Source organism: Geotrypetes seraphini, chromosome 6 (assembly GCF_902459505.1).
Source record: "Geotrypetes seraphini chromosome 6, aGeoSer1.1, whole genome shotgun sequence".
NCBI classification, from domain to species: Eukaryota; Metazoa; Chordata; class Amphibia; order Gymnophiona; family Dermophiidae; genus Geotrypetes; species Geotrypetes seraphini.
Window position 1 is genome coordinate 40,355,916 of NC_047089.1, and position 12,834 is coordinate 40,368,749.

Sequence of the window (12,834 nt, forward strand, 5' to 3'; positions counted from 1 at the left end):
CAAAAAAATCCCAGTTTATATTCAAGTATATAAGGTATATATTATTGAGCTCTTCTGAATAGCTGTTTGACTGTTCAGAAATTAATTGAATAGTTACTGAATATCCATTTTCACAACAGCAAATATTCAGGAAATCCTAATATTCAGCAGCTGTTCACCAACTAAATAGAAACTAGATAATAAAGCAGGTTTTCTGATAATCTCATTTTGTACAACAAACGTTATAATGAATGTAAGTTTCATAGGTTTGATAATTAAAGTGTTAAATTTGTTAAGTCTGATGCCTATATTGTGCCATTTTGAATTTTCCTAGGCATTTCTACAGCATCCTTTGTCTGTTAGTATCTATTGTGATAACTTCTCTGTTTCTGATTTTATGGAGCAACACAAACACTGTGTAACTGAAGATTCCCATAAAAGCACAACAGTAAGTAATTAATTTTAATAACTACTGCTATTCTGGCTGTTCTAAAAATATACCTCCAAAATTGAATAGCAAGTGGCAGTTTCCCTGTTGCAGAGCATACACTCGGTGCTGTTAAATCCATGATTTCTGATGATTTGTAATAAGGATTCATCATGCTTTTAGAGGGTAAAATGCAGTGATACATTATTTGCTTTATGCTATGAATATGTCCGATTATAATTTTCAGTTTTTTGCTTGTATTTCTATCAAATATAATCATAAATATCCAAAGTCCAAAAGAATTACATTTGAATCCATCCTAAACTCAGATTTTATTCCTCTCTGGCAGATCAAATCTTTAATTTCCTGTGACTTTTTCTTATGGGAATACTGAAATCCTCATTTTAGGAGAACTGAAATATTTGGGAGTACTACTTGATTCTTCACTGTCAATGAAACCACATCTCAAATTGGTTATTCAGAAGGTATTTTTGAAGTTGAAATCATTACGACCTTTGAAAGGATTGATTGAATCCTCTTAATTGCCAGACTGTTGTACAAGCATACATTTCTTGTACAATCCCACTTTATTCTGGGACCAGTGGGTTATTTCCATTTACTCGCCAGGACTTTGTAGGAAACCTCAAATTTCAGAGACTTAAACACCTCCCCCTCATACCTCATCACTGTCACTGGTTCTGTAAACATTCTTTCTTCCTACAAGCCAGACTGTAGAAGCTTGTCTTTCCTGCACATGTTTTATTTTGTGTAATTTCGGTCTTTGTGTTTGCAATTTTCACCCTTGTGCTGCGGAGGTTCCCTTTCGGGGATAGCTTTGACTGCAGGAGATCGCAGACCTTTGGGAAAAGTCTGTTTCTGGAGGGTTCCCTGCTTGTCAGTAGGCCTTCTGGACAGCCTGCATATCAGATCTGAGCTCAGGGATTGTTCCCTTGAAAGCTGGCTTTCCTGGGCTATTTTTAGTCAAAATAGGCCTGCGGTGACCATCTTGGATTTTTCCAGATTTGATTTTAAAGTTATTTTTTATACTTGTTTTGAAAGAAAACCATATAGATGACCTCCCCAGGGCAGGTTGTCATGGATTCATGCCTCATTTGCGGTGGATAGCTATCGGATATGCAGCTGTATTCCACATTTGCTGCAGTCCGAGAGGTGAGAAACTTGCCCGGATTTGGTTCTTTTGACCGCCATGGAGGGCTTTCTAGGTGCCTTCTGACCCGACTCCTGTGAAAATGGTGTCAGGGAGGGCCCTAGGGAGTACACAGGCAATGCTAGTTTGTCTTGGAGGATAAACCTGGTAAATCCTCCTAACAGTCCCCAATTGGAGTGCAGGGGTCGGCTCCCACCATGGAAAATGGGTTTCCCCCAGCTTTTGTTGATATGCTTTATCAGACATAACTGGGGGGGGGGGGGGGAGGAGAGTTTCTGCTTGTCTCCCTTCCGCCAGCCTCCGTTTCAGGCAAAGGGACCCCTGTGACTGTGGTCCAGGGTATTTTGCCTCCTCTAGGGGATGCCGGCAGGTATGCAGATAGTGCCCACAGTTGCACCAGATTTGCTTTCCATACCTCTGCTTTCACAGGAGAGCACCGCGGCAGCTGTGGCAGATCTGGTGGTTCTCCAGGATCCAGATCACTGCGGAGCCCCTGATTTGGGGGAGGATCCCACTCTGCACAGATTTTTCAAGCATGTGCTTATTGTGGATTTGATCTCTGAATCTCTACAGGCATTAAAGCTGCAGTCTGAGCTGCCTGTCATGACAGAATGTTCCCTCATGAGAGCCAGAGGCCATAATCCACCTCTTTTCCTTTCCTGATCATGCTGACCTCATTTGGATTCATATAGACATTGAAGAAAGTACTGAGGGTCCCTTGCGCTGTGATCACACCGTGGAGTGGCTTTATTCCCTGGCAGATGCCTTTAACAAGCACTTTGCTTCCCTGAAGGTAGATTTCTCAGTGACACAGGTCACCAAGCGCATTTCTCTCCCCAGTGTGGATTTTGTCCTTAAGCGCCTGTTTGATTTGGCGGCCACTGGTGTTCATGCATCATCTGCCTCTTCGTGGCTTGGGCATGTCTTTCCAAGGTATGCCATGATCCTGAAATGCTTCGTAACTTGGATTTTATAATCTCGGGAGTAGATTATATGGCTGATGCCTTTTATGACATTTTGAAAGGCTTTAAGCTTTCCACCTATTCCGTTTCGACTCGCAGAATGCTCTGGATCCAGCAGTGGTCTGGCAATTCTAAAGCGACTGTGAGCAGGTTGCCCTTTAAGGGATGGCTGCTGCTCTTCCAGGGTCTGGATGACCTTATGGCCACTGTGCAGGATCGCATGCCCAAATCACTGCCTGTGTTATAGATCCCACTTTTCCATGGGTTTAGGGCGTCCTAATTTTCGTTCAGGTGCTCTCGTCCATACTCGAGCTCTTCCATGGGACAATGGTCCTTTTCGTCTGCCAGATTGTACTTCGGCGTATCTCGATGTCAGCCATCCATGGGGCATCGTCTGGATGCTTTTGCAAAAGAAACAGTTTTAACGCCAGGCCGGTGTCTCCTCCTCTGCGCATCGGGGGATGGTTGTTGTCTTTTTTGGCAGAACGGCAGACCATTACCTCCAACTACTGTGTTCTGGAGATTCTCAGGGATGGCTACAAACTGGAGTTTCTCTGTCCTCTGACAGAGTGTTTTCCGCATTCCTCTGCGGGCCGCCCTGAGAAGTTAGTCTGGGTGCAGTCCACAGACTTCTTGATATTGCGGCTATAGAACACATACCAGAGCGAGACTCGTGCTCCGGGAGATAATCGATATACTTCATCATTTCAAAGGAAGGATCTGACGATTGGAGACAGATTTCTGGACCTTAAGGCGGTCAATGCAGCGCTGAAAGTGCCTCTCTTCCGCATGGAGACGGTGCGTTCAGTGATAGCATTGGTGTAGTTTGGGGAGTTTCTAGCCTCTCTGGAACTGACGGAGATATATCTCCACATTCCTATTTTCATGGACCACCGGCAGTATCTGTGGTTCCGTGTCTTGGGACATTTCCAGTTTGCGGCGATGCCCTTTGGATTGACGACGGCACCCCGGACCTTCACCAAAGTGAGAGTGATGGTGGTGGTCTATCTTCGCACCCTGTCCTGGTTCATCTGTATCTGAATGACTGGTTGATCAGAGCTCCCTCACTTTCCATGGGGTGTCAGGCTGTTCATCAGGTGGTATAGTTGCTGCAGCGTTCGAGCTGGGTGATCAACTTCAGGAAGAGTCACCTCAAGCCGATGCAGTTTTTAGTGACATTCTGTGATGTCATTTGCTCTATTCCCTTCTCCTCACTATGGCCTGACTCTGGGTCGGTCTACTCCTACTAGGATGTAAGGCACTAACGTGTTGGTCACTATCACATACTGTGCACTTAATGGCTCCTTTACAGTCTTTAGCAGTTTTTTTTTCGCTCTCTCAAGGTCTTCTTGAATTCTCGACATTTCAGAAGAGGATGCATTTTTTGCATGCAGCGGCCTCGGCCTCTCTTTTTTCTACTGTTCCTCTACAATTCTAAGCCTTTGCCTTTCCAAGCTTGCTTCGTGTTGGTTAAAGAGAACTTTGCTTGCACAGCTGCAGCTTTGGCTTTAGCTCAGACTGCCATTGAACTAGCTGTTGTCTAACCTGAGTTGTCTGTTCTAGAGAGCTGCACGGGAACGGGGACGACAGGAATCCCACGGGGATCCCGCGGGTTCCCCTTTCGGGTCGCGGGGATCCCGTGGGGACGCCCCCTAGGGTCATGGGGATCCATTGGGGACACCCCTCGTGCTCTCGGGGATCCCGCGGGGTTCAATGCGAGACTCATCTGATTTTCCTTCCTGCCCTGCTGCGAGGCTCGTCTTCCATTTCTTGCCTGCCCTACTGCAGCACACATAGCCAATCAGAAGTCTTCCCCGATGTCAGCGCTGACGTCGGAGGGAGGGCTTAAGCAAAGCCCTCCCTTCCTCCGACGTCAGTGCTGATATCGGGAAGACTTCCGGTCGGCTGTGTGCGGCAGGGCAGGTAGGGAAAAGGCAGTTGCGTACCAAAGGGGGGGCAGTCCGCACCGGGTGCAGCCATGGGGGAGGAGTGTGCACTTCTATCTACATGGGTGTAGTAGCAAATTGATAAGGATCTGATTGTGCATATCCAAAAGTTTGGAAGGAAAGAGGAGGTTCTGCTGTTGGGAGATTTCAACCTGCCGGATGCGGACTGGAATTTTCCATCTGCGGAATCGGAAAGAAGTAGGGAGATAGTGGATGCCTTTCAAGAGGCTCTGCTCAGACAAATGGTGATGGAACCCACAAGGGAAAAAGCGATATTGGATCTGGTCCTCACAAATGGAGAGAGTATCTCTAATGTTCAAGTGGGTGCTCACCTGGGAAGTAGCGATCATCAAACGGTTTGGTTTGATATAACGGCTAAAGTGGAGAACGGCCACACGATACTTAAAGTCCTAGATTTCAAACGTACGAACTTTAATGCAATGGGAAAGTACCTGAAGAAAGAGCTGTTAGGATGGGAGGACATAAGAGAAGTGGAAAGACAGTGGTCTAAATTGAAAGGAGCGATAAAAATGGCTACGGACCTTTATGTGAAGAAAATCAATAAAAACAAGAGAAAAAGGAAGCCAATATGGTTCTCCAACCTAGTGGCTGAGAAAATAAAGGCGAAAGAGTTGCCGTTCATGAAATATAAAAAAAACCAAGAAGAGGAGAGCAGAAAGGACTACAGGGTGAAATTGAAAGAAGCCAAGAGAGAGATACGTTTGGCGAAGGCACAGGCGGATGAACAAATGGCTAAAAATGTAAAAAAGGGAGATAAAAATTTTTTCAGATATACAGTGGTGCCTCGCATAACGGACGCCTCGCACAGCGAACGCTGCGCACAACGAACTTTATGTCTTGATCCGTACAACGAACTTCGTTTCACACAACGAAGTCGCCCGAGCTGCATCCTTCCGCGCAGGCACTGCGCTTAACTGCCCTCTCTCCGCCTGGTTCCCTCTTGCCCCCCCGACTCCCCGACATGATCGGGGCAAAAAGGAGCCCAAGCCCTCTTGCCCCGCTGATTCCCCAACTCCCCACACAATATCGGGCCAGGAGGGAGCCCAAGTCCTCCTGGCCACGGCGACCCCCTAACCCCACCCTGCACTACATTACGGGCAGGAGGGATCCCAGGCCCTCCTGCCCTCGACGCAAACCCCCCCTCCCCCCAACGACCGCCCCCCCCCCAAGAACCTCCGACCGCCCCCCCAGCCGACCCGCGACCCCCCTGGCCGACCCCCACGACACCCCCAACCCCCTTCCCCGTACCTTTCTGTAGTTGGCCGGACAGACGGGAGCCAAACCCGCCTGTCCGGCAGGCAGCCAACGACGGAATGAGGCCGGATTGGCCCATCCGTCCCAAAGCTCCGCCTACTGGTGGGGCCTAAGGCGCCTGGGCCAATCAGAATAGGCCCGGGAGCCTTAGGTCCCTCCTGGGGGCGGGGCCTGAGGCACATGGGCCCAACCCGACCATGTGCCTCAGGCCCTGCCCCCAGGAGGGACCTAAGGCTCCCGGGCCTATTCTGATTGGCCCAGGCGCCTTAGGCCCCACCAGTAGGCGGAGCTTTGGGACGGATGGGCCAATCCGGCCTCATTCCGTCGATGGCTGCCTGCCGGACAGGCGGGTTTGGCTCCCGTCTGTCCGGCCAACTACAGAAAGTTACGGGGAAGGGGGTTGGGGGTGTCGTGGGGGTCGGCCAGGGGGGTCGCGGGTCGGCTGGGGGGGCGGTCGGAGGTTCTTGGGGGGGGGCGGTCGTTGGGGGGAGGGGGGGTTTGCGTCGAGGGCAGGAGGGCCTGGGATCCCTCCTGCCCGTAATGTAGTGCAGGGTGGGGTTAGGGGGTCGCCATGGCCAGGAGGACTTGGGCTCCCTCCTGGCCCGATATTGTCGGGGAGTTGGGGAATCGGCGGGGCAAGAGGGCTTGGGCTCCCTTTTGCCCCGATCGTGTCGGGGAGTCGGGGGGGCAAGAGGGCTTGAGCTCCCTTTTGCCCCGATCGTGTCGGGGAGTCGGGGGGGCAAGAGGGCTTGAGCTCCCTCTTGCCCCGATCGTGTCGGGGAGTCGGGGGGGCAAGAGGGCTTGAGCTCCCTCTTGCCCCGATCGTGTCGGGGGGGCCAGGGACCACACGGAGTCACCCACCGTACCACCCGATTCGGGTAAGCGCAGGTATCGGTGGGTGGCTTATTTGCGGGGGGGGGTGCCTTATTTTACATTTTTTTCTAAAAAGGGGGGGCTGTCTTATTTGATGGCCCTGCCTTATCATCGGGGAAACACGGTAGAAAAAAAAAAAAAAAATGAACAGTTAAGTCCCAGTTTTTGCCGCTGAGACTCTGCCCTCTCACTGTAAAATTAGACTCTACTTAGTCTGTCTTTAAATTTAAAAAACGTGTGTTGTTTTAAAAAACAATTATGTTTTTAGATGTATCTAAATAAAAATAATAACCAAAAATGTATCTTTTTTTATGTCATCTTAGCATATTTTATGCTACAGAACGAATTATTTTTTTTAACATGTATTGTTATGGGAAAACGCGTTTCACATAACGAACTTTTCGCATAACAAACTTGCTCCTGGAACGAATTAAGTTCGTTGTGTGAGGCACCACTTTAGTGAAAGGAGGAAGATAAAAAATGGAATTGCTAGGCTAAAAGATGCTGGGAACCAATATGTGATGAGTGATGAGGAGAAAACAAATGTGCTAAACAAATACTTCTGTTCTGTGTTCACAGAAGAAAATCCTGGAGAAGGACTGAGATTGTCTGGCAAAGTTACACGAGAAAATGGAGTAGATTCTGCGCCGTTCACGGAGGAGGGTGTTTATGAGCAACTTGAAAAACTGAAGGTGGACAAAGCGATGGGACCAGATGGGATCCATCCCAGGATACTAAGGGAGCTCAGAGAGGTTCTGGCGAGTCCTATTAAAGACTTGTTCAACAAATCTCTGGAGACGGGAGTGATTCCTGGGGATTGGAGGAGAGCAGATGTGGTCCCTATTCATAAAAGTGGTCACAGGGATGAAGCAGGAAACTACAGGCTGGTGAGCTTCACTTCAGTTGTTGGAAAAATAATGGAAGTGTTGCTGAAAGAAAGGATAGTGTACTTCCTTGAATCTAATGGGTTACACGATCCGAGGCAACATGGCTTTACAAAAGGTAAATCGTGCCAAACAAACCTGATTGAATTTTTTGATTGGGTGACCAGAGAGCTGGATCGAGGACATATGCTAGATGTAATTTACTTGGATTTCAGCAAAGCCTTTGATACAATTCCTCATAGGAGGCTGTTGAACAAACTTGAAGGGCTGAAGTTAGGACCCAAAGTGGTGAACTGGGTCAGAAACTGGCTGTTGGACAGACGCCAGAGGGTGGTGGTTAATGGAAGTCGCTTGAAGGAAGGAAAGGTGACTAGTGGAGTCCCTCAGGGTTCGGTGCTGGGGCCAATCCTGTTCAGTATGTTTGTGAGTGACATTGCTGAAGGGTTAGAAGGAAAGTGTGCCTTTTTGCATATGATACCAAGATTTGTAACAGAGTAGACACCGAAGAGGGAGTGGAAAATATGAAAAAGGATCTGCAAAAGTTAGAGGAATGGTCTAATGCCTGGCAACTAAACTTCAATGCAAAGAAATGCAGAGTAATGCATTTGGGGATTAATAATAGGAAGGAACCGTATATGCTGGGAGGAGAGAAGCTGATATGCACGGACGGAGAGAGGGACCTTTGGATTATAGTGTTCGAAGATCTAAAGGCGAAAAAACAGTGTGACAAGGCAATGGCTGCTGCCAGAAGATTGCTGGGCTGTATAAAGAGAGGCGTAGTCAGTAGAAGAAAGAAGGTGTTGATGCCCTGTACAGGTCATTAGTAAGGCCCCACTTGGAGTATTGTGTTCAGTTTTGGAGACCGTATCTGGCGAAAGACCTAAGAAGACTTGAGGCGGTCGGCGACGAAAATGATAGGAGGCTTGCGCCAGAAGACGTATGAGGAGAGACTGGAAGCCCTGAATATGTATACCCTAGAGGAAAGGCGAGACAGGGGAGATATGATTCAGACGTTCAAATACTTGAAGGGTATTAACGTAGAACAAAATCTTTTCCAGAGAAAGGAAAATGGTAAAACCAGAGGACATAATTTGAGGTTGAGGGGTGGTAGATTCAGGGGCAATGTTAGGAAATTCTACTTTACGGAGAGGGTAGTGGATGCCTGGAATGCGCTCCCGAGAGAGGTGGTGGAGAGTAAAACTGTGACTGAGTTCAAAGAAGCGTGGGATGAACACAGAGGATTTAGAATCAGAAAATAATATTAAATATTGAACTAAGGCCAGTACTGGGCAGACTTGCACGGTCTGTGTCTGTATATGGCCATTTGATGGAGGATGGGCTGGGGAGGGCTTCAATGGCTGGGAGGGTGTAGATGGGCTGGAGTAAGTCTTAACAGAGATTTTGGCAGTTGGAACCCAAGCACAGTACAGGGTAAAGCTTTGGATTCTTGCCCAGAAATAGCTAAGAAGAAAAAATTAAAAAATTTAAATTGAATCAGGTTGGGCAGACTGGATGGACCATTCGGGCCTTTATCTGCCGTCATCTACTATGTTACTATGTTACTGCCGGTCAAGTCCCCTTTCCTTTGTGGCGCTTCCCCCGACCGACCGACAACAGGCCCGGCCGACAAACCTCCCTGCCCTGTAGCCGTGAATCTAAATTACCTTCTTACAGCAGCTTCAATATTCCAGCTGCTGTAAGAAGGTAATTTAGATTTGCGGCTACAGGTCAGGGAGGTTTGTCGGACCAGGCTTGTTCTGTTGTCGGTCGGGTGGGGAAGCGCCACAAAGGTAAGGGGCAGGGAGGGAGAAAGGGAGGAAAGGTGGAGTGGAGAAGAAAAGACGCTTAAGGGAAATGGGTAAAACTTAGGGGAGAGAAGGACGCTGAAAGCACTGGGGAAGACAAACGGGTGGAGAAGGACGCTGAGAGGACATGGGGAAGACGGGAGGGGGGAGAAGGACGCTGAAAGCACATGGGGAAGACATAGGGGTGGAGAAGGATGCTGAAAGGACATGGGGAAGACGGGGGGAGAAGGACGCTGAAAGGACATGGGGAAGACAGGGGGGGGAGAAGGACGCTGAAAGGACATGTAGAAGACAGAGGGGGGGAGAAAGATTCTGAAAGGACATGAGGAAGATGGGGAGAAGGACGCTGAAAGGAAATGGGGAAGAGAGAGTGGGGAGAAGACCCTGGCAGGGAGGAAGACAGTGATGCCAGACTATGGGGGGAGCGGAGGGAAGAAGATGGGTGCCAGACCAATTTGAAAGGGAGGAGAAAGGGAGAGGCACAGTAACAGAGCAAATGGAAGACACAGAGAGAAGAGAGACAGTGGATGGAAGGAATTGAATGAGAACATAAGGAAAGCAGAAACCAGGCAACAAAGGTAGGAAAAAATTTTTTATTTTTTTTTTTTTTGCTTCAGGATAAAGTAGTATATTAGTTGTATTGATAAAAATTTATAAACATTAGAGGCTCTGGTAGAAACCCATTTACAAAGTATGTATTCTTCCCAATGAATATTTCCAAATTAATAAAGTCTTTTTGCTTATTTTTAAATGGGTTTCTACCAGAGCCTTTAATTCAGTAGCATAATTAACTGAAATAACTATTTCTGAAGTTTATAGGGACGGGCGTGAATGTAGGAGATTCATCGTGGGGACGGGCGGGGACGGAGGGGATTCCTCGCGGGGACGGGTGGGGACAGGGATTCCTCGCGGGGATGGGTGGCACTTTGGCGGGGACGGGTGGGACTTCTGTCCCCGCGCAACTCTCTAGTCTGTTCTCTGTGTTCTGGATGTTCTGCTGGTTCTGGAGCTCCTGGTAGAGTGTGTAGAATTGCTTGAGTATTGGGATTCAGTGTCTTTATCTGGGGCTTCTTTTCTGTCTCTATAAGAGTATCCTTTATCTTGGCCTGCTGTACCATTATATATTATAAAGATTATATTGTGTGTATATGAAAAATGAATGGAAGAAATTGTATTAGTTAGTTTTTATTTGATATACCACCAATTTTTAACAAAAGTAAAATCAAAGTAGTTTTACAATAAATAAAAACAATGGGCTATATATAAAAAAACAAAACAGGGGAAATGTACATAGACTAAGTAACTAAACTAGACACAAGAGGATAGTCAAGGACAGGAAAGATTTACAATGTGTTTGGGGGAAGCAGGATTAAAACAAAAGGGTAGGTTAAGAATGCAGAAAAAGTGAAAAAGAAAAAAGTAATAAGCTTAAGATAATGATTTCCTAGTAATAAGTAATAAGCTTAAGATAATGATTTACTAGCAATTGGGGGGGGGGGGAAATTTGCAAAGATAATGACTTCCCAGTCACAAATAATGGGATAAAGTTGCCAAGGTAGTGACTTCCTAGAAACAAGTAATGAGAAAAAGTTGCAGTGTCAGACTATTAAGAATTAGGCTCAAACGCCATTTTAAAATAATAAACTTTTAATTAGTACTGTTATTATGGGGTTTGGAACGGAACTTGGGTGGGGATACACGGTTGATATTTGTTAGACTTAGGGGGTAATTGGCTTGAAGTTGAGAAACACTGTCCTAGAATGCTGTTAAACCAGATGAAGCAATAATGCACACAATTTTTTGTATTTTCAAAATTGTGTTTATTTTTCACAGGAAAGAATGTACTCAGAAAAAGAAATTAAAAACTGGTACTTTTAGTCCTGAGTAGTTTTAATCAAAATGCATAATTCTGGAATTTACATTCTCTTTAAATATTTGTCGTAAGTTGCTGTGGTTCAGGATGCTATATAAATGCCAAATCCAGCTATGTAGAACTACTAATAGATGTAGTTCATTAAAACAAATTGCTGCTTAAATTATTAGTTAAGATAGAAAACCATCACAGGTTTCAAAATTATTTTACCTTTTATTCTTATACATTTGTTTTTAATGTGGTTGCTTTTAGGAGTTAGTAGGTTACAGTGATGGGTATATGGAAAATGAATGGCAGAATGGTTTTGAGGTAAGGCTTTGCATTTCTTTCATTTTCAAAATAGTTATTAGATAATTGCACCTGATTGCCCTCTTGGATTCCACAAATTGAGAAGTTTAGATCAGGAAATATGATGTATCTTAATGTTCATATATCTAATTCTATGAGTGGTTCAGACTGAATGTTTACACCAAAAAGCAGTTCAAAATTTCAGGGACACTACAAACTAATATATCAAAACAAATCCTCAGAATAACATTATAGTAAACATTTTCTAGTAATGTACCATGAAAGGTGGAAACCAAAACTGTAATGCTGTACAGCAATATTATTTAGCAAATATTCCAATCATAAACCATCTTTGGTCCAATAATGAAACAGTGGAAAGAATTGTACACATATCAAAACTTTTCAAAAGCTATAAAGTTTAAAATTAATTTTTCCCCCAAATAGTTAAATATCCATTGTACAACTGTAAATTGTCCAGGATATCATTTTGGGTCCAGGGCATTCGTAGCAGCAAAATCCTTAAAACACTGATAAGACAAAATGGTATCAGTATTTGTTACATGTGGCTGTCTCTGTGAAAAGAAGATTAAATTAGAAGATCCAAAATGTTGAGAGGGGCTGATTTTTTTTCATAAGCAGCCTGAAAAAGTTATTAGTTGATATTTCTTTGTAATTGTTTTCTTTTTAAGTGTTAATGGTATTGCTAATGGCATTTTTATTATGTTCATGCTCTGTTTTTTTATATTGTTAACTCGCTTAGAAATTAGATAAGTGATTAAATCAAATTTTAATAAAATCTTGAAACCTTGAACTTTTATGACTGTATTTTTTCAAACAAAAAGAAGGGATTTGGACTATTATCTTATGCATTATTTTGCTCTAATAGAATTCATTAAACGTAACCTTTTCTTTCTGTAGATTTTAGTCACTTTTTCCAGATATGGTCACATACAGTTGTTCAGGACAAAAGTTTTGAGCTAATCAAGAGACAACAGTCCCACACATGATTTAAAATAATGAAACCTTTTCAATATCTGCATTCAAACCTCTAGGAGCTGTGGTGTTTAATGAATCCAAAATTGCTTCCCTTATTTCAAACATCAGTCACCATCTATCCAATCAGCTAAGAGTTATTCTTGTACAATCCTTCTGGAGGCTGAACTTGAGGGATCTTGTATGTCTGGTAGCTTCTGCTGCAGGGCTACTAAAACTTAATCCATCCCCTTTGGGCTACCTGCCCGGGAGTTTCAGTTTTGTACCTGTTGCTTCTCTGCATGGTTGAAATCAGTCTCTTCTGATCGTGGTTTGTTTTCAATTCCTAGTCTTTTTTTATTTATTTCACGGGTTTGCCCAT

General features: G+C 45.2%; 1 protein-coding gene across 6 annotated transcripts in view; it reads left to right on the forward strand.

Annotated features, from left to right (window-relative positions):
- Nucleotides 1-12,834, forward strand: part of RNF17 (ring finger protein 17) — a 510,797-nt gene that overhangs the window by 450,567 nt on the left and 47,396 nt on the right. For 5 of the 6 annotated variants that reach the window (XM_033948471.1, XM_033948470.1, XM_033948474.1 and 2 more), the window contains 2 exons: nt 314-427; nt 11,445-11,501. In XM_033948471.1, the coding sequence (XP_033804362.1) occupies nt 314-427; nt 11,445-11,501 (171 nt within the window). The remainder of the gene's footprint in view (nt 1-313; nt 428-11,444; nt 11,502-12,834) is intronic. The other variant, XM_033948472.1, reaches the window with a different exon arrangement.